Raw genomic sequence first — 23422 nt, forward strand, 5'->3', positions numbered from 1 at the left:
ATAATCCACTTAAGGAGCTGCCCCTTTAAAATTTTACCTGAGGGCCTCCCGGGTGGCGCAGTGGTTAAGGGCGCTGTACTGCAGCGCCAGCTGTGCCATCAGAGTCCTTGGGTTCGCGCCCAGGCTCTGTCGTAACCGGCCGCGACCGGGAGGTCCGTGGGGCGACGCACAATTGGCCTAGCGTCGTCCGGGTTAGGGAGGGATTGGTCGGTAGGGATCTCCTTGTCTCATCGCGCACGGGCCGGGCGCAGTGCGCGCTAGCCAAGGTTGCCAGGGGCACGGTGTAGCCTCCGACACATTGGTACGGCTGGCTTCCGGGTTGGATGCGCACTGTGTTAAGAAGCAGTACGGCTGGTTGGGTTGTGTATCGGAGGACGCATGACATTCAGCCTTCGTCTCTCCCGAGCCCGTACGGGAGTTGTAGCAATGAGACAAGATAGTAGCTACTACAACAATTGGATACCACGAAATTGGGGGGAGAAAAAAAAAAGGGGTCAAAAAAATAAACATTTTTTTTTTACCTGAAATGACTGCTCAGGACCTGAAGCGAGGATTTGCATATTCTTGATACCATTTGAAAGGAAACACTTTGAAGTATGTGGAAATGTGAACTAGGAGAACAACACAGATCTGGTAAAAGTTGGTACAAAATAACGCATTGTTTAAATTTGTATTATGGTTTGAAATGCAAGAGAAAGGTCATGTATTATTCCAGCCCAGGCACAATTTAGATTTACCACAAGATTGCAGCAGTGTATGTGCAAAGTTGAAGACTGATCCAATGAACCATTGCATTTCTGTTAAATTTTGTATCAAGACTGCCCAAATGTGCCTAATTGGTTTATTATTAACATTAAGTTCATAACTGTGCACTCTCAAACAATAGCATGGTATTCTTTCACTGTAATAGCTACTGTAAATTGGACAGTGTGGTTAAATTCTTGTTAATCTAAGCTTTCTGCCAATATCAGATATGTCTATGTCCTGGGAAATGTATTACTTACAATCTCATTAGCTCAACCGTTCCATGGGGAACCCACCGATCGATCCTGTAGAGGATAACTGACAATACAACAGAATGTTTAAAATACATTTATTTGGCAATTGTTGTAATTGATAACATGGAGTACAAAACATAGAAGCCAAACAATGAAAGTGGTAAGACATTTTTATTACAGATACCTTGACATCTTTGTAAATGTTAAATGTACAGAATCACAACAAAACATGCATGTATTCAGTCACTGCATGACCAGTGGCAAGCTCTAGTTTCAGAGTTGTGGATGGCAGCCGCACTACCAAATAAGTAGATTAAAGACTTGATTTACAACATTTTTGTTGAAGTAGTAAAACATTTTTGCTTGTATGTAAACAATATAATCTGAATCTTGAAGCACACTGTAATGAACTATGGCAAGAAATTATCTGAAATTAATTTCAGCACGATGAACAAGTCTGCTTCGAGATGTATAGGAAGGACTCAGAAATATTAAACCCCATACTTCGGGGAATTAACTGAACCCAAGTCAAAAGTACAGTACTGTACAACATAGTGTTGGACACATGCCATGAGTCAGGCTAAGTGCTTGTTTAGCAATAGCAAACTATCCTCCCACACTCCTTTCCTAGGTGACCTCCAGATTGGTGACTTTGTTGACGATGTGGGAACGTCGGGGCACACACTCCAGGTCGTACTTGCTCTCGTAGATTGTGGGGCAGAGATTCCAGCGGTTGTTGCGATAAATACCCAGGTAAGTGTAAACATCCGGCTTGAAGGACAGCGAGCACTTGACCCCTGTGGCCCGGATGACTGCATCCAGCCTCATCACCTCGTTCTCGTCTGTGAAGTCCTTGTTATAGGAACAGATGACGTGCTTACGGTCAGACTTGGGGTCGCGCGGGCTCACTTTGGTCTGGAAGATCTTCCCTTCCAGGGCTGCTCTGGCCACACACTCCCAGGCATGGTCCACCTTGAAACCTGAGTCCAGGTGCATCAGCCACTTGCCGGTGAGCACCCCGTGGTTCAGTGCCAGTTCCTTCACCGTCTGGAAGGTGATGGTTCTCCCGCTGGTCAGCAGCCTCTCCCAGCTCGCCTGGAGTCCAGTGATGTCCCCTGTGGCAGGGCAGTGGTCCGGGCCCAACACAGCAATCCACCCCACAGGTCCCTTACCACCCTCCTCGTCCCCAAAGCGCCCCACCTGGGATGGCCTGTTGGTCTCCAGCCAGCCGTCAAACTCAGCTGCAGGCGTTTTGCGAGAGTCAAATATGATCCAGGGGTCCATGTCTGCAGCCATGGACTCTGCTGCATAGCTCTCTGCAGATAATGGCTCTGGGTTCTCCACCTCTGCCCCCTCCTTTGGGACAGCTTCCTCCACCTGAACATCCTCCATGGTGGAATCTCAATAAGGGGTTCCTGGGATGGGTTCTCAGCAATGGTCAAATGGGTGCACAATTCTCCTGTAGATAAGCATGGATGTTAGTTTGAGTATGAAAAGTTATAAAACCTTGTTCATGAGAAAACTGCCTTTGCACTCATCCCGAACAAGCATACAACAGAGCATGGAAAGCCCACAATGATCTCGTAGAACAAAAAATAGCTTTGTTAAACAGCTAGCTAGCTAGCTCGTTAGCATGGATAAATGTTTAGAACTCTGTATTTACATTTTACTTGCATGAACAGAGCAACTTACAGTATAGTAATGAAATATTTCTATACTAAGGTAGCTGACCAGCTAGCAATGTTTAAGCCTGCTCAAGTCTCCATTATTTCAATGTCGCTAGCAAAACTTTGAAACACGCTGTATACAAAATAGCATGTAGCCTAGCGAACGGTACCTAAGCAAAAAAAAAAAGAAAGTCCTCTCACTGTCAACTGCGTTTATTTTCAACAAACTTATTAACATGTGTAAATATTTGTATGAACATCACAAGATTCAACAACTGCGACAAACTGAACGAGTTCCACAGACATGTGACTAACAGAAATGGAATAATGTGTCAGTATCTGGTGTGGCCACCAGCTGCATGAAGTACTGCAGTTAATCTCCTCATGGACTGCACCAGATTTGCCAGTTCTTGCTGTGAGTTGTTACCCCACTCTGCCACCAAGGCACCTACAAGTTCCCGTACATTTCTGGCCCTCACCCTCCGATCCAACAGGTCCCAGACGTGCTCAATGGGACTGAGATCCGGGCTCTTCGCTGGTAATGACAGAACACTGGCATTCCTGTCTTGCAGGAAATCATACACAGAACGAGCAGTATGGCAGGTGGCATTGTCATGCTGGAGGATCATGTCAGGATGAGCCTGCAGGAAGGGTACCACATGAGAGAGGAGGATGTCTTCCCTGTAACGCACAGCGTTGAGATTGCCTGCAATGACAACGAGCTCAGTCTGATGATGCTGTGACACACCGCCCCAGACCATGACAATCCCCCCACTTCCAAATCGATCCCTCTCCAGAGTACAGGCCTCGGTGTAACGCTCATTCCTTCGACGATAAACGCAAATCTGACAACCACCCCATGTAAGACAAAACCACAACTCCTCAGTGAAGAGCACTTTTTGCCAGTCCAGCAACGGTGGGTTTGTGCCCATAGGCGACGTTGTTGCCGGTGATGTCTGGTGAGGACCTGCCTAACAACAGGCCTACAAGGACGATCAGCTGTCCGTCCTGTAGCACTGTCTTAGGCGTCTCACAGTACAGACATTGCAAATTATTTTACCCTGGCCACATCTGCAGTCCTCATGCCTCCTTGCAGCATGCCTAAGGCACGTTCACGCAGATGAGCATGGACCCTGGGCATCTTTCTTTTGTGTTTTTCAGAGTCAGTAGAAAGGACTCTTTAGTGTCCTAAGTTTTCATTACTGACCTTAATTGCCTATCGTCTGTGAGCCATTAGTGTCTTAACGGCCATTCCACAGGTGCCTGTTCATTATTTGTTTATGGTTCATTGAACAAGCATGGGAAACAGTGTTTAAACCCTTTACAATGAAGGGTCGGATTTTTACAAATTATCTTTGAAAGACAGGGTCATGAAGTTTATTAGAGTTTATTAGAAAAATAACGAAGGTTACATGTGGATCACTCTTATGTGTAATAAGTGTAACCATTTATGTGGATAACTCCCATATGGTACCCTTCCGCGCGGCAGGATACATTGCGTAATAATTTCCGATTAGTCCGGTGTAGTGCTGCGGCTGACCCCCTTAAGTGATCCAATAGCTCAAATAACCTTCGTTATATAGCACTATATTGGATCACTCCAATATGGTATCACAATACAAGATAAAAAATCTGTGAACTAGGTAAGGGTAGGACTGAGCTCAGGGCAGTCATAGTTGCTATATCCCTCTATCCCCACTCAGGGAAATGGAGGCAACACCAAGCAAAGCGCAACAATGACTCGATAGTAACTAGAAAAAGGTGCTAGATGATTCCCAACTGGCTAAAGCACACGTCATTGAGGGGAACTCCTTGCAGCAGTGCCCACGATGTAGCTAGTCCTCTAGTAGGAAGGACATTTGCTGACAAATGTAAGGGCCGGTTCACATGTCTGTCAAACAGGACCTTCGTCAAGAATTGTCTGGACTCATTCTGAAATGCATTCAGTGCTCACTGAAAAAGGCATGAAGTTTACTCACCCTCTTAGTGGAGGTAATAGCCAACAGGATTGCCATCTTCATGGATAGGTGCTTCAAAGTCATCGACTCTAGGGGCTCAAGGGCGGCTTAGCAAGCGCTAACAGCACCACGTCAATGTTCCAGTTTGGCACCGAGCGGGCCATTGCTGGACACTGACGTCGAAGTCCATAAAATTTGGAGAGCAATGGGTAGCCAGCCATGGGTCCCTCTTGGCCTTCGTCATGACGGCTGAATACACTAAATGTGGATTCCGCTCAGCCCGGATCAAGCTGTGACTGAAAACCATTTGCACATATTGCTCTCAAACCATGTACACAATATGCCCCACCACATTTCATATGACGCATTGGTGGAAGAAACCATGGCACTCTGCAACGTGTTCACCACATTGTCCTGAAGGCCAAGACTGGTCCACTAACGCCTCTGAGGCCAAGCCCGAAGCATGTGGGTCCAGATGCCAGTGGTCCCCCAGCCTGAAGAGAAGGTTGGGCCTTAAGGGCAGCTGCCATAGGGTCCCCGAGAGGCTGAACCATTGTAAAGCGTAAAGCATCATCTCTCAAGAGCATGTCTGCTGCATTGTTCAAGAACCCTGGGATATATGCTACTCTGATCAATGCTGAACGGGTCTGGGCCCATGGCAAGAGCTCCCGAACCATTGGATTAGGAAATGCTGTCCTACCAGGTAGGGCTGGAATTGTTGAAGAGCTAGGCAAACCACCCTGAGCTCCAGTTGCTAACTGGCTCTGAACACAGCACCTCAACCTGTCAGAGGCTTCAGTGCACACCAGCTCTCTGCGGTGGACTCGGATCAGGCTCCCACCCTTTACCAGGAAGGAGCGGGATAGCCACTTCGATGAAATCCTCAAACATTCACTAATCACGAACAGTTGACGGTGTCTGTTGATTTGGGGGCCGCCTGTGGGAGTTGAACCATCGCATGAGTGGCCTGATGGAGAATGCCAAGTGGAACCAACAGTGAAGCCACCAATTTTGTTACTCTCGCCTAAGGGAGATGTGCCCTCATGAGAGTCGAGTCTATGGACATCCTGAGGTAGATCACCTTCCGTGGGGGGGGGGGGGGGTCATGTGACTTCTCATTAGGTTGAGTCCCATAACTTGAATGTGTCAAGAGGGTCCTTGTGTCTGTGGCCTGTTCACTGATTGGGCAGAATATCTAAACATCCAGGTAAGGCAGTTAATTCTTACAGTAGAATGTGCCACCACAGCAGAATGTGCCACCACAGCAAAAGGCAAAGGCAGACAGGGCGGCCAAAATGCTGCAGTAACAGTGTGCACCATGCAATGTGAAAATCCGGTTGGATAGGCCCTTGCCCAACACTCTCACCATAGTTACCTGATGAAGCTTTCGTATTGCCTGCGTCTGTGAAAAGTGTCTATTGCCCTAGCAAGGCACAACACACTGGGGGAAAACTCTAGTTCACCTGAAACAGCGAGTGTGGACAACTTTATTGACAGGTTAACGTGTTTGTCGGACAGAACCCTTGGCCAGAATGAGGGGTTTGGATGTAGGTAATCTGAACTCCTTCTGAAACATTGTCAACCAAGGCATTAACACTAGAAAACCAGAACTACAGCGGTGGCCAGCATCGGAGGTCATAGCCTTCCATCACTGTATTCAGTGCCCATGTGGACTCCACTTGCGTCTCTGTTTGGCTTTTGGGCCTGTGAGAAGCTGCCAATGCCAGCACCTCAGGGTGACTACAGAGTGCCACACAGGCAGGGACACCTGGCATTTCACCCCCCCCCCCCCCCCCCAAACAGGTAGTTTCTCTCTGTGGGAGGAAGACATACCCTGCAGTGTAACAAAATAGCAACCCCAGTTACACACTGCACAAGACCAGCAGTGGAATCTAGCTGTTATGCAAGTTTCTAAGGGAAACTAGGATAGATTGTCTGTACTGTAAACTAATGTAACAAAACTACAGTAAACCCAGCTACAGTGCCTTCGGAAAGTATTCAGACCACTCGACTTTCCACATTGTTACGTTACAGCCTTGTTCTAAAACTGATTCAACCCCCCCAATATATACATAATACCCCATAATGACAACGCAAAAGCAAGTTTTTTTTTTTGCTAATTCATGAGAAAAAAAATATGAAATAGGCATTTACATAAGTATTCAGTCTGTTTCCTCAGTACTTTGTTAAAGCACCTTTGGCAGCGATTACAGCCTCGAGTCTTCTTGGGTATGACACTTCAAGCTTGGCACACCTGTATTTGGGGAGTTTCTCCCATTATTCTCTGCAAGCTCCGTCAGGTTGGATGGGTTGCAAAGGGTCAGAAACTTTCCGGAATTTTCCCATGGGAAGTTAATTTCCAGGGCAAAAAAAATAATTAAAAAAAGTTAGATTATGACAGTAAACTTTTGTGGGATACACAAGGAAATTATAGGTCTTGTGGCATATTTTGGATAAACTATCCTCAATTCATAGGAATTGTAACCCTCCGCATGCACAGTGCATTCTTCCATCACATGTACAGCCGATTCTCAAGATCTTGCACACTAATGAGATGCTATGGAGCCCACACTACTACACTGTCTGAGCCAAGGACTACATGCTTTCTGGTAAAATTTCATTACAATACTGGGTGTGGTGAATATTTTATGACATACATTATTTTTTGTTAACTAGTAAATAGTTGCCTACAGCAAAGTGTGTTTAAATAAGTTAGAAATTAACACTTACTAGTAGTTAGTTTCTGCTACCATGTGGGATTTAGCTTGCTTGAGCCTGCTAACTGAGGAGTGTTCATTCACCTGTTCCCATGCATGTTTCATTTTAAAACATTTATCTTACAAAGGAGTTGTTTAATCTAACTGCTTAACTATTTCTGTAAATGGAAATTAATTTAGGGTTTTCTATTTTTTCCCCCCTAATCTTAACAGGAAACTGCCACCATCTGATGTGTGGAGACATTTCACTGCAGCTAATGGAGAAGGAAAAGCTGTGTACATTTGCAAATACTGTGCCAAATGTGAAGAATGGAACAAAGATGCAGAATCATCTGGCCAAGTGCATAAAGTTCCCTCAGCGCTCACAACCTCTGACAAAAGCCCCTCTATTTCTGTTCGAGGTGAAAATGATAAATCAGACACCTTATCGGTAGCATCAGCTCATGCTCCTCTTGGAGTCATACGTTTGTTTGACTCAATGGAGGAACTTAGAAATGCTGATGAATGTCTTGCTCGAGCTGTGTATGCAACTGGTTCACCTCTGATGCTCACAGGCAATGTGTATTGGAAGATATTTCTGAATGTTATTCGCCCAGCATACACCCCTCCAACCAGACATGCTTTATCTACTCATTTGCTGGATGCAGAGTTCAAGGTCAAGCAAATCATAGAAAGCAGACTATTGCAATCGTCTCCGATGGATGGTTGAATGTTCGTGACCAGGAATAATTAACTGCATCATCTCCACCCCTCAACCAGTATTCTACAAGAGCACAGACATAAGGGACAGACACACCGGTCTCTACATTGCAGATGAGCTGAAAGCAGTCAATGACCTTGGACACCAGAAGGTATTTGCACTGGTGACAGACAATGCTGTGAACATGAAGGCTGCTTGGTCTAAAGTGGAGGAGTCCTACCATCACACCCATCAGCTGTGATGCTAATGAATTGAATCTACTCCTCAAAGACATCATGGCACTCAAAACAATGGTTACTCTACAAGAGAGCCAAGCAAATAGTTAGGTATGTGTAGGGTCTTCAAGTTATAGCAGCAATCTACCTCACCAAGCAACGTGAGAAGAATAAGAGCACCACATTGAAGCTGCCCAGCAACACCCATTGGGGTGGTGTTGTCATCATGTTTGACAGGTACCTGGAGGGGAAGGAGTCTCTACAAGAAGTGGCCATATCACAGTCTGTCAATATGCACAGCCCCAATCAAGAGTATCCTCCTGGATGATGCATTTTGGGAGAGTGGTACACAGCCTGAAACCTATAGCAGTAGCCATTGCAGATTGAGGGAGACAATGCCATCCTGTCTGATGTTCAGACTCTGCTTGCAGATGTAAGAGAAGAAATCCATACTGCCCTTCCCACTTTACTGTCACGCCAAACAGTGGAAACTGCAGTTCTGAAATACATCAAAAAGCTTGAAGACTTCTGCCTAAAGCCCACACACGCCGCAGCGTACATGTTGGACCCCAAGTATGCTGGCAAGAGCATCCTATCTGGTGCAGAGATCAACAAGGCCTATGGTGTCAACACTTCGGTGTCTCGCCACCTTGGCCTGGTGGCAAATTTGAGGCTTTTTGAGAACGAGTCATCAACAAGATTGGAAAGTGACAGTGAAGATGAGGCTTCAGAGTCTGACGTTCAAGGAGGTGGACATTGAGGAGGTCCATGGAGAAGACATGGAAGCCTGAGAGGAAGACAACCAAAGCTTTAGTTTCTAGACTATCATTTCACAGATGTATGTTAAATATTTTGGGGAGATGCGATGGATCAATCAATATTCCCTTTTGTTGTTCAGTGAAATCATCCCATGTGAAGAGTCAATTTGTAACTAAATTGTTTTTTGGTTTTAATCTATTGGAAGGACTTATCATAAGTAGACATGGCAAATGACTAAGGTAAAAGGTTTGAGTTCGTCTCCATATGATATGGTAAATAAACTCAGCAAAAAGAGGAACAACCCCTTTTCAGGACGCTGTCTTTCAAAGAACTCGTAAAAATCAAAATAACTTCACAGATCTTCATTGTAAAGAGTTTAAACACCGTTTCCAATTTTTGTTCAATGAACCATAAACAATTAAATGCACCTTTTGGAATGGTTGTTAAGACACTAACAGCTTAGACAGTAGGTAATTAAAAGGTCACAGTTATGAAAACTTAGGACACAAAAAAAAGGCCTTTCTACAGACCCTGAAAAACATCAAAAGAAAGATGCCCAGGGTCCCTGCTCATTTGCGTGAACGTGCCTTAGGCATGCTGCAAGGTCCGTACTGTGAGACGCCTAAGACAGCGCTACAGGGAGACAGGACGGACAGCCGATCATCCTTGCAGTAGCAGATCACATGTAACACCTGCACAGGATCGGTACATCCGAACATCACACCTGCAGGACAGGTACAGGAAGGCAACAACTGCCCGAGTTACACCAGGAACACACAATCCCTCCATCAGTAGTCAGACTCTCCGCAATAGGCTGAGAGATAATTGACTGAGGGCTTGTAGGCCTGTTAGGCAGGTCCTCATCAGACATCACCGGCAACAACGTCTCCTATGGGCACAAAACCACCGACGCTGGACCAGACAGGACTGGCAAAAAGTGCTCTCCACTGACGAGTCGTGGTTTTGTCTCACCAGGGGTGATGGGTCAGATTCGCGTTTATCGTCAAAGGAATGAGCGTTACACCGAGGCCAGTACTCAGGAGCGGGATCAATTTGGAGGTGGAGGGTCCGTCATTGTCTGGGGCGGTGTGTCACAGCATCATCAGAATTAGCTTGTTGTCATTGCAGGCATTCTCAACACTGTGCGTTACAGGGAAGACATCCTCCTCCCTCATGTGGTACCCTTCCTGCAGGCTCATCCTGCAGGCTCATCCTGACATGATCCTCCAGCATGACAACTGCTTGATCTGTGCGTGATTTCCTTCAAAACAGGAATGTCACAGGAATGGGCTAGGGCCATCCCCCCCAGAAATGTCCGGGAACTTGCAGGTGCCTTGGTGGAAGAGTGGGGTAACATCTTACAGCAAGAACTGGCAAATCTGGTGCAGTCCATGAGGAGGAGATGCACTGCAGTACTTCATGCAGCTGGTGGTCACACCAGATACTGACTTACTTTTGATTTTACACACTTTTCAAGGACACATTATTCACTATCTGTTAGTCACATGTCTGTGGAACTTGTTCAGTGTCGCAGTTGTTGAATCTTATGGTCATACAAATATTTACACAGGTTAAGTTCTGAAAATAAATGCAGTCGACAGTGAGGGGACTTTTGTTGCCGAGTTTAAATCCAATGCAAAAAAACATCTACATTTAAATAGTATTAATATTAATTCCCACGTAAAGTTTCCACCTCTGAATATTCCCCAAAATCTGCAACCCTAGTTGCTGCCCAGCTATTTTCAAATCAAAGTTTATTTGTCAAGTGCGCCGAATACAACAGGTGTAGTAGACCTTACAATGAAATTGCTTACCTTTCAAGCTCTAACCAATAGTGCAAAACAGGTATTAGGTGAACAGTAGGTAAGTAGGCTATAAAAGTTGTGAGGCTACATACAGACACCGGTTAGTCAGGCTGGTTGAGGTAGTATGTTCTAGAGGTCGACCGATTAATCGGAATGACCGATTAAGTTTTCATAAATCTGAATTTTTTGATTTTTTTTACACCTTTATTTAATCTTTATTTAACTAGGCAAATCAGTTAAGAACACATTCTTATTTTCAATGACGGCCTAGGAACGGTGGGTTAACTGCCTTGTTCAGGGGCAGACCGATAGATTTTCACCTTGTCAGCTCGGGGGATCCAATCTTGCAACCTTACAGTTAACTAGTCCAACGCAATAACGACCTGCCTCTCTTGTTGCACTCTACAAGGAGACTGCCTGTTACACGAGTGCAGTAAGCCAAAGTAAGTTGCTAGCTAGCATTAAACTTATCTTATAAAAAAGCAATCAATCATAATCACTAGTTAACTACACGTGGTTGATGATATTACTAGATATTATCTAGCGTGTCCTGCGTTGCATATAATCTGACTGAGCATACCACTATCTAAGTATCTGACTGAGCGGTGGTAGGCAGAAGCAGGCGCGTAAACATTCATTCAAACAGCACTTTCCTTGCGTATTGCCAGCAGCTCTTCGTTGTGCTTCAAGCATTGCGCTGTTTATGACTTCAAGCCTATCAACTCCCGAGATGAGACTGGTGTAACCGAAGTGAAATGGCTAGCTAGTAAGCGCGCGCTAATAGCGTTTCAAACGTCACTCGCTCTGAGCCTGTGGTTGTTTCCCTTGCTCTGCGTAACGCTGTGTCGAGGGTGGCTGTTCTCGTTGTGTTCCTGGTTCGAGCCCAGGGAGGAACGGAAGCTATACTGTTACACTGGCAATACTGAAGTGCCTATAAGAACATCCAATAGTCAAAGGTTTATGAAATACAAATGGTATAGAGGGAAATAGTCCTATAATAACTACAACCTAAAACTTCATACCTGAGAATATTGAAGACTCATGTTAAAAAGGAACCACCAGCTTTCATGTGTTCTCATGTTCTGAGCAAGGAACTTAAGCGTTAGCTTTTTTACATGGCACATATTGCACTTTTACTTTTTTTCCCAACACTTTGTTTTTGCCTTATTTAAACCAAATTGAACATGTTTCTTTATTTATTTGAGACTAAATAGATTTTATTGATGTATTATATTAAGTTAAAATAAGTGTTCATTCAGTATTGTTGTAATTGTCATTACAAATATTTTTTAATTTTTTTAATCTACCGATTTAAATCGGTCTCTGCTTTTTTGGTCCTCCAATAATTGGTATCGGCGTTGAAAAATCATAATCGGTCAACCTCTAGTATGGACATGTAGATATGGTTAAAGTGACTATGCACATATGATAACCAAAGTAGCAGCAGTGTAAAAATAGGGGTTGGGAGGGGCACACAATGCAAATAGTCCGGGTAGCCATTTGATTACCTGTTCAGGAGTCTTATGACTTGGGGGTAAAAACTGTTAAGAAGCCTTTTTGTCCTAGACTTGGCACTCTGGTAACTGCTTGCCATGCGGTAGAGAGAACAGTCTATGACTGGGGTAGATGGGGTCTATGACAATATTTAGGGCCTTCCTCTGACACCGCCTGGTGTAGAGGTCCTGAATAGCAGGCAGCTTAGCCTCAGTGATGTACTAGGCCGTACGCACACTACCCTCTGTAGTGCCTTGCATTCAGAGAACGAAAAATTGCCGTACCAGGCAGTGATGCAACCAAAACTCTCAATGTTGCAGCTGAAGAAACCTTTTGAGGATCTCAGGACCCATGCCAAATCTTTTTAGTTTCCTGAAGGGGAATAGGCTTTGTCGTGCCCCCTTCACGACTGTCTTGGTGTGTTTTGACCATTCTAGTTTGTTGTTGATGTGGACACCAAGGAACTTGAAGCTCTCAACCTGCTCCACTACAGCCCCATCGATGAGAATGGGGGCGTGCTCGGACTTAGAGTGGGTCTAGGGTGTCTGGGATAATGGTGTTGGTGTGAGCCATTACCAACCTTTCAAATCACTTCATGGCTACGGACATGAGTGCTACGGGTCTGTAGTCATTTAGGCAGGTTGCCTTTGTGTTCTTGGGCACAGGGGCTGCTTGAAACATGTTGGTATTACAGACTCAATCATGGACATGTTGAAAATGTCAGTGAAGACCCCTGCCAGTTGGTCAGCACATGCCCGGAGCACACGTCCTGGTAATCCGTCTGGCCCCACAGCCTTGTGTATGTTGACCTGTTTAAAAGGTCTTACTCACGTTGGCTACGGAGAGCGTGATCACACAGTCGTCCGATCAGATCTCTCCAGAGATGTTTGATCGGGTTCAAGTCCGGGCTTTGGCTGGGCCACTCAAGGACATTCAGAGACACGAAGCCACTCCTGCATTGTCTTGGCTGTGTGCTTAGGGTTGTTGTCCTGTTGGAAGGTGAACCTTCACCCCAGTCTGAGGTCCTGAGCGTTCTGGAGCAGGTTTTCAACAAGGATGTCTGTACTTTGTTAATCCTTCCCTCGATCCTGACTAGTCTCCCAGTCCCTGCCTCTGAAAAAAAAAAAACATCCCCACAACATGATTCTGCCACCACCATGCTTCACCGTAGGGATGGTGCCAAGTTTCCTCCAGATGTGATACTTGGCATTCATGCCGAAGAGTTCAATCTTGGTTTCATCCGACCAGAGAATCTTATTTCTCATGGTCTGGGAGGCTTAAGGTGCCTTTTGGTGAACTCCAAGCGGGCTGTCATGTGCCTTTTACTGAAGAGTGGCTTCCATCTGGCCACTCTACCATAAAGGCCTGATTGATGGAGTGCTGCAGCGATAGTTGTACTTCTGGAAGTTTCTCCCATCTCCACAGAGGAACTCTGACTTTCCAAATCATGTCCAATCAATTGACCACAGATGGACTCCAATCAAGTTGTAGAAACATCTCAAGGATGATCAATGGAAACAGGATGCGCCTGAGCTAAATTTCAAGTCTCATAGCAAAGGGTCTGAATACTTATGTAAACAAGGTATGGTTTTAAAAAATTTTTTTTTTTTTTTTTAAATTATACATTTGCAAACATTTCTAAAAACCTGTTTCACTTCGTCATTATGGGGTATTGTGTGTAGATTGTTTTATTTAATGCAATTTCCTAAGCATTTTACAAGGCCGTAACGTAACAAAATGTGGAAAAAGTCATGGGGGTCTGAATACTTTCTAAAGGCACAGTATATACTGAAACACTCAGTGTAATAGTTCTGAGATGTTAGTTTCCAGTGGAAACGAAGAGTTAGTGTTAACTGTAAGTACAACAAAACTAATAACCCTAGCTACACACTGCAACACGGCAGTGTAATAGCTAAAAAGTGAGTTTCCAAGGGAAACTAGGATAGTCACTGGAAACTAGCATAGTTACTCTGTAACCTACTGTAAGTAGTGCAACAGAAAAACTATAGTAAACCCAGCTACACACTGGAAAAACTCTGATAGTTATGTTTAAATTAAGGGGTATTTACAGTGTACTGTAAATTAGTGCAACAGAACTATAGTAAAAACAGCTACACACTGAAACCCTTAAGTGTAATAGTTTGTTTCTGTTTTACAGTAATCTATCACAACGCAGCAACTACGTAAAAAAACCCCCCGTGTAATCTCACTATGGCCGTGCTAACAAATTTAGCCCAATACTGGAAAATGAAGCCAAAAGTATTATTACTGTGTCTATAGTAAACACATTATGATAGTATAGAATGGGACCTACAGTATCATACGTAGTCTCATTATCTGAAGGCGAGCTGAATGGCTGTAGCTTTTCGGTGTGGAAAACTTAAGCCAACAGTGTGAACTGCCTGACCATGAAGGGGCACGGCATTCTACCTCACACGTTTATAGCTTATTTCTTGCTTTATACGTGGGTGTGCTGGTTGGCAGGACTTCAGGAAAGTGTGTTTATAACTGTGCTTAGTCCTACAATGGTCACCTCTCGTTAAGCTAGCTACTTTGCATAGCTCGTTCACCGTGGAACACACAAGAGTCTAGGCAACATGGCTGCGCCCTGTGAAGGATGAAACGGTGCACCTCGCATCACCTAGTTCACTGCAGGGGGAAAACTGCAAGCCCGCCAGAGCGACACAAACAGTCTCCCGATCTTGTGGGGTAAACACGGTCCCCGAAGCCGAAGGCTATTACCGGGAGAGTTCCGGGGACAGACAAGTCACAGACAACTAAGACGAACCCTCAACGCTGCAATACTGGTAGACAAAACAGAGTATCGCACAGGTCAATACACTGTCTCAAGTTTTAAAAAAACAAGGACAAAACCCAAACTAGATGGCACAAGCCATTCCGTGTGGGGGGACAGCAGAGCACCCTGATGGAGAGGATAGTTAGCTAGCTGGTCCAAGATATTGAATAGCTGCAGGTATACTTCCACACTAACAGATCTTACCATGCAAATCCTCTGGAATGAGCCAATAAAAGGAAGAGGGTCAGCCGCAGTATTACCTGGTACTAATCTGAAATTCTGGCTGCATTTCAATTGCGTAAAAGACAAACCCTCCACTTACCCTTGTGGGAATCCTCATGCAATCTTTTCCACCGGTCCTAACAATTAGCCAAGCAAGGGAAGTTGGCAACTCAGTCCTCGTTTGTGATAGTGTAAGATTCTGTTCACTTCAGGGCCTAAAACGTTCCATAATTCAATTGGAAGATTAAGTGACCCAAAACTTAAAACCAACATCAAGTCACCATACAATTGTAAGTAAAAACGAATCTAAAGTTCAAGATTGTGCTACTAATGCACAAACACGTAATGACGTTTGTTAAGCTTTTGGAAATGCTAGCTAGCACATACAATATGTGTTGTCAGGGAAAGTTGTAATTTTCGATTTACCCGATATCGTCGGATGGCTAGTATTCGATGTCTGCGGATGGTTTGTCATCTAGCCATGACATGAAATACAATCAAAATGGACTGAGCGCATATAAAAGCACACACAGCTACCGGTGGTTCCATGATGAATGAAAACATCCGTGGGACTAACTTTAGGCCAAGGTCGACCAGTTAAAATGAATTCCCTCTGCCAGCGCACCTTGCCCTGCAAGTGTCTACTCATCATGCCTCATGTTATCATAAGTGTGCACTTAATTTGAGGGCTGACGGGGGAAGGTGTGTGTTTGGAATGCAACCAGTTGGTGTCTTTTATGTGTTTGGACTGAAGCATCTTACTCGGACTGTATCCTGCCGCGCGAAATAATACCACACTGGAGTGATCCAATATAGTGCTACATATGTAGCAAGACAACAAGAACTGCGCCTTGTGACACCTAGTTCATTCTCAGGGAGAACTGCAAGCCCGCCGAAATTAAACATACCGTCTCCGGATATGGTGGGGTAGGCGCGGTCTCCGAACCCGAGGGCTATGACCAGGGGGGTTCTTGTGGACAGACAACTAAGCCAAACCTTCTGCACCACAATACTGGATATACCAAATAAAGTATCGCCTAGGTTAGTAATAAAAACAAGGACGAAAACCAAACGAGATAACACAAACTAAACCGAGTGGGGGGACAGCAGCGCACCATGATGGAGAGGCTAGCTAGCTGCGGGTATTACTTATGCGCTTTTACACTAACATAGAGCTCTTACCAAACGAATCCTCGCTGGAATGAGACGAGAAAATGAAGAGATGGAAGTAGTGCGCCGACAGTTATTTAAGGGTGTCAGCCGCAGCACTACCTGGTACAGCAGACTAATCGGAAATTCTTACTCGGGGTGTATCCTGCCGCACGGACGGAGTGATCCAATATAGTGCCACATTACAATTGTATCATGCACTTTTAGCTTTTTGTCACGTATAGCTTGCAATGTTGCATTTTACCTCAACACGGCAGTCATTTGATAATAATCAATCTGTGTTTGTTTATTATGTCAAACCCGCGTGCTGTCTATTTGACCAGACCAGACAGTGTGCAGGCTTAGGCGAGAGTCCTACGGACCGGGAGACCCTGCGGAACATCTCGAGAAGACGACGTTGCTACGTGCTAGGCTAGCTAGGAGCCAACGATAGGTACCCACTAAGGTGCGTGTTGGAGGGACATATAATAACACACCATTGAAGATTGTTTTAAGTTAACTAGCACGGTTACTCAATAATGCCCAGCAAAAAGAAGAAATATAACGCCAGATTCCCTCCGGTAAGTTGATACTTTGTTTGCTAATCAGTTAGCTAACGGTAATGATCTAGCTAAATATGAGCTGGGACTGCCAACGCGTTTGCTAAGTAGCTTGCTAATGTTTGCTAAAACAGTGCACCCATGAATGGGATTTGGGCTTGGTTGCTAGCTAGTTTGCAATACAAGAAGACAAAACTAACTAGTTACTTAGTAGCTAGCTAGCTAGAGCTGTATCGTTCGACATGTTATCTAGCTAATGTAGAAACGAGTTAGCCAGCCACTATTTAGGTGCGGGTGGCCATTAAAAATGCATTGCTGTCTAGCGTGGTCATTGTTATTTGCAAGCTTGCCATCTGTGCTGAGAGACCTGGATTAATTATTGACCAAAATCAGTATTCCCATGTTAGGTTGGGATTTGCATCAAAATAAGTGACACATCTTGTATGGAAAATAAGAGGATGTTGCTAGCTAGTATAATGGCTAAGTGGTCAGCAAACCAGTCCCCCTATGAATGTCATGATACCTGCTGCCGCTACTCACTCAGTCAATCAATGAACATTTATTAATAAACGCCCATTTTACATCAGCACAAAGTGCTTATACAGAAACCGAGCCTAAAACCCCAGAGGGCAAGCAATGCAGTTTTAGAATCACGGTGGCTAGGAAACACTCCCTAGAAAGGCTGGAACCTAGAGAGAAACCAGGCTCTGGGGGGTGGCCAGTCCTCTTCTGGCCACTCCAGAAGGTAGAGATGATAAAAGTAAAAAGTAAATGGCCACTAATACCAGATTGTTCTTCAAGATGTTCATAGATGACCAACAGGGTCAAATAATAATCCCAGGTCAGCACCTCATGAGTAAATGTCAGTTGGCATTTTCATAGCTCAGCATTCAGAGGTCGAGACAGCAGGTGCAGTAGAGGGAGTGAGGTAGCTAGATGGCTTTGTAGATGACCTCCCTGTCTTGAGATGAGCCAAAACAGACTGGGCTGAAACCAAGTAGGTGCATGGTGGTCTCTAGCTAGGTGAACTTGGTAGGAGAATTAACAGGTACAGCTTCAAAAGAAATAGGCCTGTAGATGATATAATCGTCACCATAACAAACAACTAGCTCCCAGTTCAGGTGTGGTATTATTAGCTACCTATCAAGATTGTCACCATGTTATGCTCTGCATGACTTCTGCTCATTACCTAAATCCTCAGGTGTTGCAAACAGATGGGCCAGCATTTCACAAACTCTGTCCTTGGGACCCCAAGGGATGCATGTTTTGGGTTTTGCCCCAACTCTACACAGCTGATTCAAATGATCAAAGCTTGATGATTATTTGAATCGGCTGTGTAGTGCCAGGGCAAAAAAACTAAACGTGCACAAAGTTTGGGAAACCCTGGGTTTTATTATTATTTATTTATTTTCACCTTTATTTAACCAGGTAGGCTAGTTGAGAACAAGTTCTCATTTACAACTGCGACCTGGCCAAGATAAAGCATAGCAGTGTGAACAACAACACAGAGTTACACATGGAGTAAACAATTAACAAGTCAATAACACAGTAGGAAAAAAAAGAGAGTCTATATACATTGTGTGCAAAAGGCATGAGGAGGTAGGCAAATAATTACAATTTTGCAGATTAACACTGGAGTGATAAATGATCAGATGGTCATGTACAGGTAGAGATACTGGTGTGCAAAATAGCAGAAAAGTAAATAAATATAAACAGTATGGGGATGAGGTAGGTAAATTGGGTGGGTTATTTACCGATAGACTATGTACAGCTGCAGCGATCGGTTAGCTGCTCAGATAGCAGATGTTTGAAGTTGGTGAGGGAGATAAAAGTTTCCAACTTCAGCGACTATTTTATTATTATTTATTTTTGCAATTCGTTCCAGTCACAGGCAGCAGAGAACTGGAACGAAAGGCGGCCAAATGAGGTGTTGGCTTTAGGGATGATCAGATCAGTGAGATACACCTGCTGGAGCGCGTGCTACGGGTGGGTGTTGCCATCGTGACCAGTGAACTGATAAGGCGGAGCTTTACCTAGCATGGACTTGTAGATGACCTGGAGCCAGTGGGTCTGGCGACGAATATGTAGCGAGGGCCAGCCGATTAGAGCATACAGGTCACAGTGGTGGGTGGTATATGGGGCTTTGGTGACAAAACGGATGGCACTGTGATAAACTGCATCCAGTTTGCTGAGTAGAGTATTGGAAGCTATTTTGTAGATGACATCGCCGAAGTCGAGGATCGGTAGGATAGTCAGTTTTACTAGGGTAAGTTTAGGCCTATGCGTTGCACATTCAGCCATTGCTGTCTGTAGCCTAGTTTCCTTGTCATCTAAACACTGTCAATGTGCTGTTCATGTGTGGTTGATTGATTGATCAATTAGTACAGTCATGCAAATGCTTAATAGCGGTATCTTTAAAGCGCTATTTCACTGACGTTTTCCCATTACTATTACAGGCCAGGATTAAGAAGATCATGCAGACTGATGAAGAGATAGGCAAAGTGGCTGCCGCAGTTCCTGTCATCATATGTATCCTTATCAGGCCCGAGAGCTTCACCTGGCTGTATTTCATTGCATGTTTCAAGTAACTGCATTTCAAAAATGTTTTTATTTGCCAATGACAATATGGAGATTTAGCTTATAGGGTAATTGTTTGTGATTGTGTTGTGCAGTTGAATGAAATTCATTTGACCCACTGTTTTGAGGGTTTGTTGGCCTAGTAACAGTCTAGTGTTCACTCTTGAGTAGTTGTGAAATATCTAACTGTAATTGAGTAATTGAAGACAATAAACATAGCTGCCTGGTCCTGTCGGCTGGTGGCTACTTTTCCCTTTTCTTAATTCAACCACCAGCACGAGCTTTGGAGCTGTTCCTGGAGTCTCTCCTGACGAAAGCCTGTCAAGTCACCCAGTCCCGGAACGCAAAAACAATGACAACGTCACACTTGTAAGTCATTTATTCAGTTATCAGTGTTGGTCACAAAAGTTAGTAGGACTACAGATCGTAATGGTCAGCATTCTTGCCTATCAGTGCTTTTGGATCTCTGGGAAAGTAATGTTTTAAACAATGTGTGTCTGTGTGCAGAAAACAGTGCATTGAGCTGGAGCAGCAGTTTGACTTCCTGAAGGACCTGGTAGCAGCAGTGCCAGACATGCAGGGCGAGGGAGAGGAGAACCATGCAGAGGGGGGGGAAAAAGGTGCACGCAGGTAACGGACACTGAATGATACCCACTGTTGACTTGGATAGGATACGACTGATTGCCCCCTAAAGTTTTGGTCAATGGAAAATGTGAATTATGAAATCTTAACTTTGTGTTCTTACTTGGTGTCTTGCAGAGGTCGAAAGCCGGGGTCAGGTCGCAAGAACGGAGGAGCCCGCTCCAAGGGAAAAGACAAGAAGCTATCAGACACAGAGTCGGAGCAAGAGGTCGGTGTTGACCTTTCATTTGGCAGTCACTAAACACAACCTTACCTTCGGTAACAGTAACCTTGTATTGGGGGAAATGTTAGTTTGGCTAGGTGGCCAATTTAAGTTATATCAGGTGTGATGGGGAAGAGTGTGGCTTATTTAGCTTTTTGTTGACATGGCAACAGGATGACTCTGAAGATAGCGAGACAGATGGGGATGAGGAGGATGGTTCTCAGTCAAGCACAAACCTGCAGCCGCAATCCCGATTCCACAGGTAAACACGCACTGCCTGCCACTCCAGTATCCCTGTAAATTGTAAATATGGTTTTGGGACTGACACTGTATATAGCTTACTTATTTTCTACTGTTGTTATTATTTCTATTTCACTTGTGTTTCTGTTCTACTCTTTGTGCTACTGATATTGATTACTGTGTTGTTGGGAAAGAGCAAGCAAGAAAGGCATTTCACTGTACTGGTGCACGCGACAATAAAAACTTGAAATGCACACACACACACACACACACACACACACTGAAGTGAAGCAGATATTCGCTTTTCTGGGTGGTGTCCAGTAGAGTAAAAATCTGTTGATACTTGGACAAGTTCAATGATTACTTCTCAATTACAAAACGTTTCACCAATGTTTTCCACGTCCAGAACATGACTCATCTCTCTGTTGTGTGACACAGCCCAGACACCATACCACCTCAGTACCTCCACATGGGCACCGCACAGGGGGGCCTGGCCATGTCCCTAGGCTCCTTTGCCCCCCACCCCTCGCTGATGGGCACCGCACCCCCGCCTCCCCCATCCATGCCGCACAAAGACGATGACGACGACGATGAAGACTATGACTCTTAGCTCCCCCCGCTCTTTTTACCTTTCATTTTCTCATAAGTTGTTCTCTTGTTTGGCTGCATTGACAAAGAGTTGGGTCTGGGGAAACGCTCACATGCAGCTCATTGTTCAGGAAAAGTCTACAACTGTCAGTAAGGCTCGTAGACATGACAGCTGCCACCACTGAAGATGAGAGTAATCGGTTGTATATTATGTTTTAATTATAATTTTTTTCCTTATTTTTATTGTGGAGAGAATTTGAACCAGGTTGTTTTTTTAAGACAGGTGGTCGTTCTATTTGGACTACACACAAAAAAACCAGTTGATGCGTCAAAGCCTCTGGCCTAGCCCAAGGACAGGTTTGATTATTAAGTCCCATTGTAGTTTGCACTTTGGTTATTCTCTCTCTGTGTTTTCTGTTTGCGACATTGGTGTTCAAAGAACATATCACTCCATTTCCGCTCTCAATGTCTGCTCAAGTTAGTTTGTGGATCTCAACCGAACCCCTGCGCAGCCTAACAGCCTCATAGAATACTGTACACACAGACACCTACTTGATGATTTCAGAGCAGCAGTATGTCATATTTTAAAAGTGATCAGCACTTACCTATAGGAAAAGGAGATGAGGTTTATTGTCTGTGAGGATTATCATGAATTTGGCAGAGTGGCAGGTCATCCTCTCCAACTAGTTTGATTGTTAGGCTACATAGGCCCTCAACAAATGGGTAAGGAGATGTTTTTTACGAAAGGTTATGAATTCTTGTCAATGCATTTTTTTCCCCCTTTTTAATTAAACTTTTTATGATAATTTATCCTCATGAAGACCTTGACCGTTAGCTTACTTCAACCATATTCAAATGTAATTATGCTAATGTTTACAACTCCAATTGGATGTTCTTGTTTGTTCATTTGAAATTTGGGTGACAAGTCACTACTTTGGAGGTATGACATGAAATATGTTGTTTTGTACCCCCCCCCCCCCCCCCCCCCCCCCCCCCCCAAAAAAAAAACATCTCTTGAAGACAAGTGTCTGTGCTGGCTATTCTTATCTGAAAGATACTGTGACGCTCCTGAAGCATAACTTTGTTTTTAAAGTTGTTAAACCCCTACCCCTTCTCACCTATAATTTGTTTTCAAGAAGATATCGTACCCCCCCCCCCCACTTGGAATAAAATTAGCCTTTGTATTACGTGTTGTTCTTTCTCTCTTTTTAGATTGTTTTAATGTCTGTGTCTGTCTTGATATGAAATGTTTAAAGGTAGGCAGTTAAACTTGATGCTGTATGTAAACTTTAACATTCTTTTTATTTTGTATGGGTGAAATAAAGTTCAGATTTCAATAAAACACTGCTAACTTTTTCAATTTTGTTTTACATAACTGCATGAGATGTTTTACCAAACAATTCTGTGACATTACAAGCCATGATGCCATAAGCTATTTGCTATTGAGTCCATTGAAACTGGCAATGAACTGAATTCCATTGGCACATAAGCAAAATGTTGCACACAGCTTCACCGTAGTGTAAAATGTTCTTTGTGTTCAACCCCACCCTGCTACCCGCATTCTCTTGGCTTCACATTCCTATATGGAAAATCTATATTTCTCTAAACAGCCTTCATGTCTCCAAAGACTTCCTGAGGGATGTGCCAGACTCTCAGGCATGGATAAAAGAAATGGCCAAGCCGACCATGCATTAGTTGTCAATACTCCTATGACGTGTATAAACTTTTAAACAATGGCCGTTTGTCACCATAGCTGATGTGTGTTTTTGCCTGTCAAGGCCATGTCATCAACAGAGTAGGCAAGGTGATTGAAGTGCAGGCCAGCACAGGTCTGATCTGTGGGAGAGGTTTATTTGATTAGACACTGCACAGGGGAAATACTCTTTCTATTGTCACTCTGTGCACTGTTTACTCCCCTTCCCCTCCTCCTCCTCCCTCCTTATCGTCTGAGTTTGCTTTCATATTGTAAATGTAGCATTAGGCCTGTCTGTCAGGCCACAAAAACAACTGCATCCTTCCTGCACAAGCAATGAGTCAGTGCTGGGTAGCATGGGGTGGGGGATACATTTTTTTTATTTAACTAGTTAGGATCTAATTATTATTTACAATGACGGCCTACTGGGGAACAGTGG

At 44.3% G+C, this 23422-nt stretch overlaps 2 protein-coding genes across 3 annotated transcripts; one reads left to right on the forward strand and one right to left on the reverse strand.

Moving 5' to 3' along the window:
* Positions 1 to 1152: 1152 nt before the first annotated feature.
* Positions 1153 to 16554, reverse strand: c21h11orf68 (chromosome 21 C11orf68 homolog). Of its 2 annotated transcripts, XM_071121797.1 has the most exons (3): positions 16515 to 16538; positions 15433 to 15547; positions 1420 to 2457 (listed from the first exon to the last, which is right to left on the reverse strand). In XM_071121797.1, the coding sequence occupies exon 3, from the start codon at positions 2388 to 2390 to the stop codon at positions 1626 to 1628; it is 765 nt and encodes a 254-aa protein (XP_070977898.1). In that variant the 5' UTR covers positions 2391 to 2457; positions 15433 to 15547; positions 16515 to 16538; the 3' UTR covers positions 1420 to 1625. The 2 variants fall into 2 exon arrangements, with proteins under 2 accessions (XP_070977899.1, XP_070977898.1); XM_071121798.1 differs by lacking the exon at positions 15433 to 15547 and having other exon boundaries at positions 1153 to 2457; positions 16515 to 16554.
* Positions 16555 to 16641: 87 nt separating this feature from the next.
* Positions 16642 to 22632, forward strand: LOC139379469 (dr1-associated corepressor-like). The gene is made up of 7 exons (XM_071122282.1): positions 16642 to 17062; positions 19498 to 19570; positions 19894 to 19987; positions 20126 to 20248; positions 20378 to 20468; positions 20636 to 20724; positions 21141 to 22632. Exons 1-7 carry the CDS (start codon positions 17021 to 17023, stop codon positions 21310 to 21312), a joined length of 684 nt encoding a protein of 227 aa, XP_070978383.1. The 5' UTR covers positions 16642 to 17020; the 3' UTR covers positions 21313 to 22632.
* Positions 22633 to 23422: the final 790 nt, after the last annotated feature.

The sequence above is a fragment of the Oncorhynchus clarkii genome, chromosome 21 (genome assembly GCF_045791955.1).
Source record: "Oncorhynchus clarkii lewisi isolate Uvic-CL-2024 chromosome 21, UVic_Ocla_1.0, whole genome shotgun sequence".
Lineage (NCBI taxonomy): Eukaryota > Metazoa > Chordata > Actinopteri > Salmoniformes > Salmonidae > Oncorhynchus > Oncorhynchus clarkii.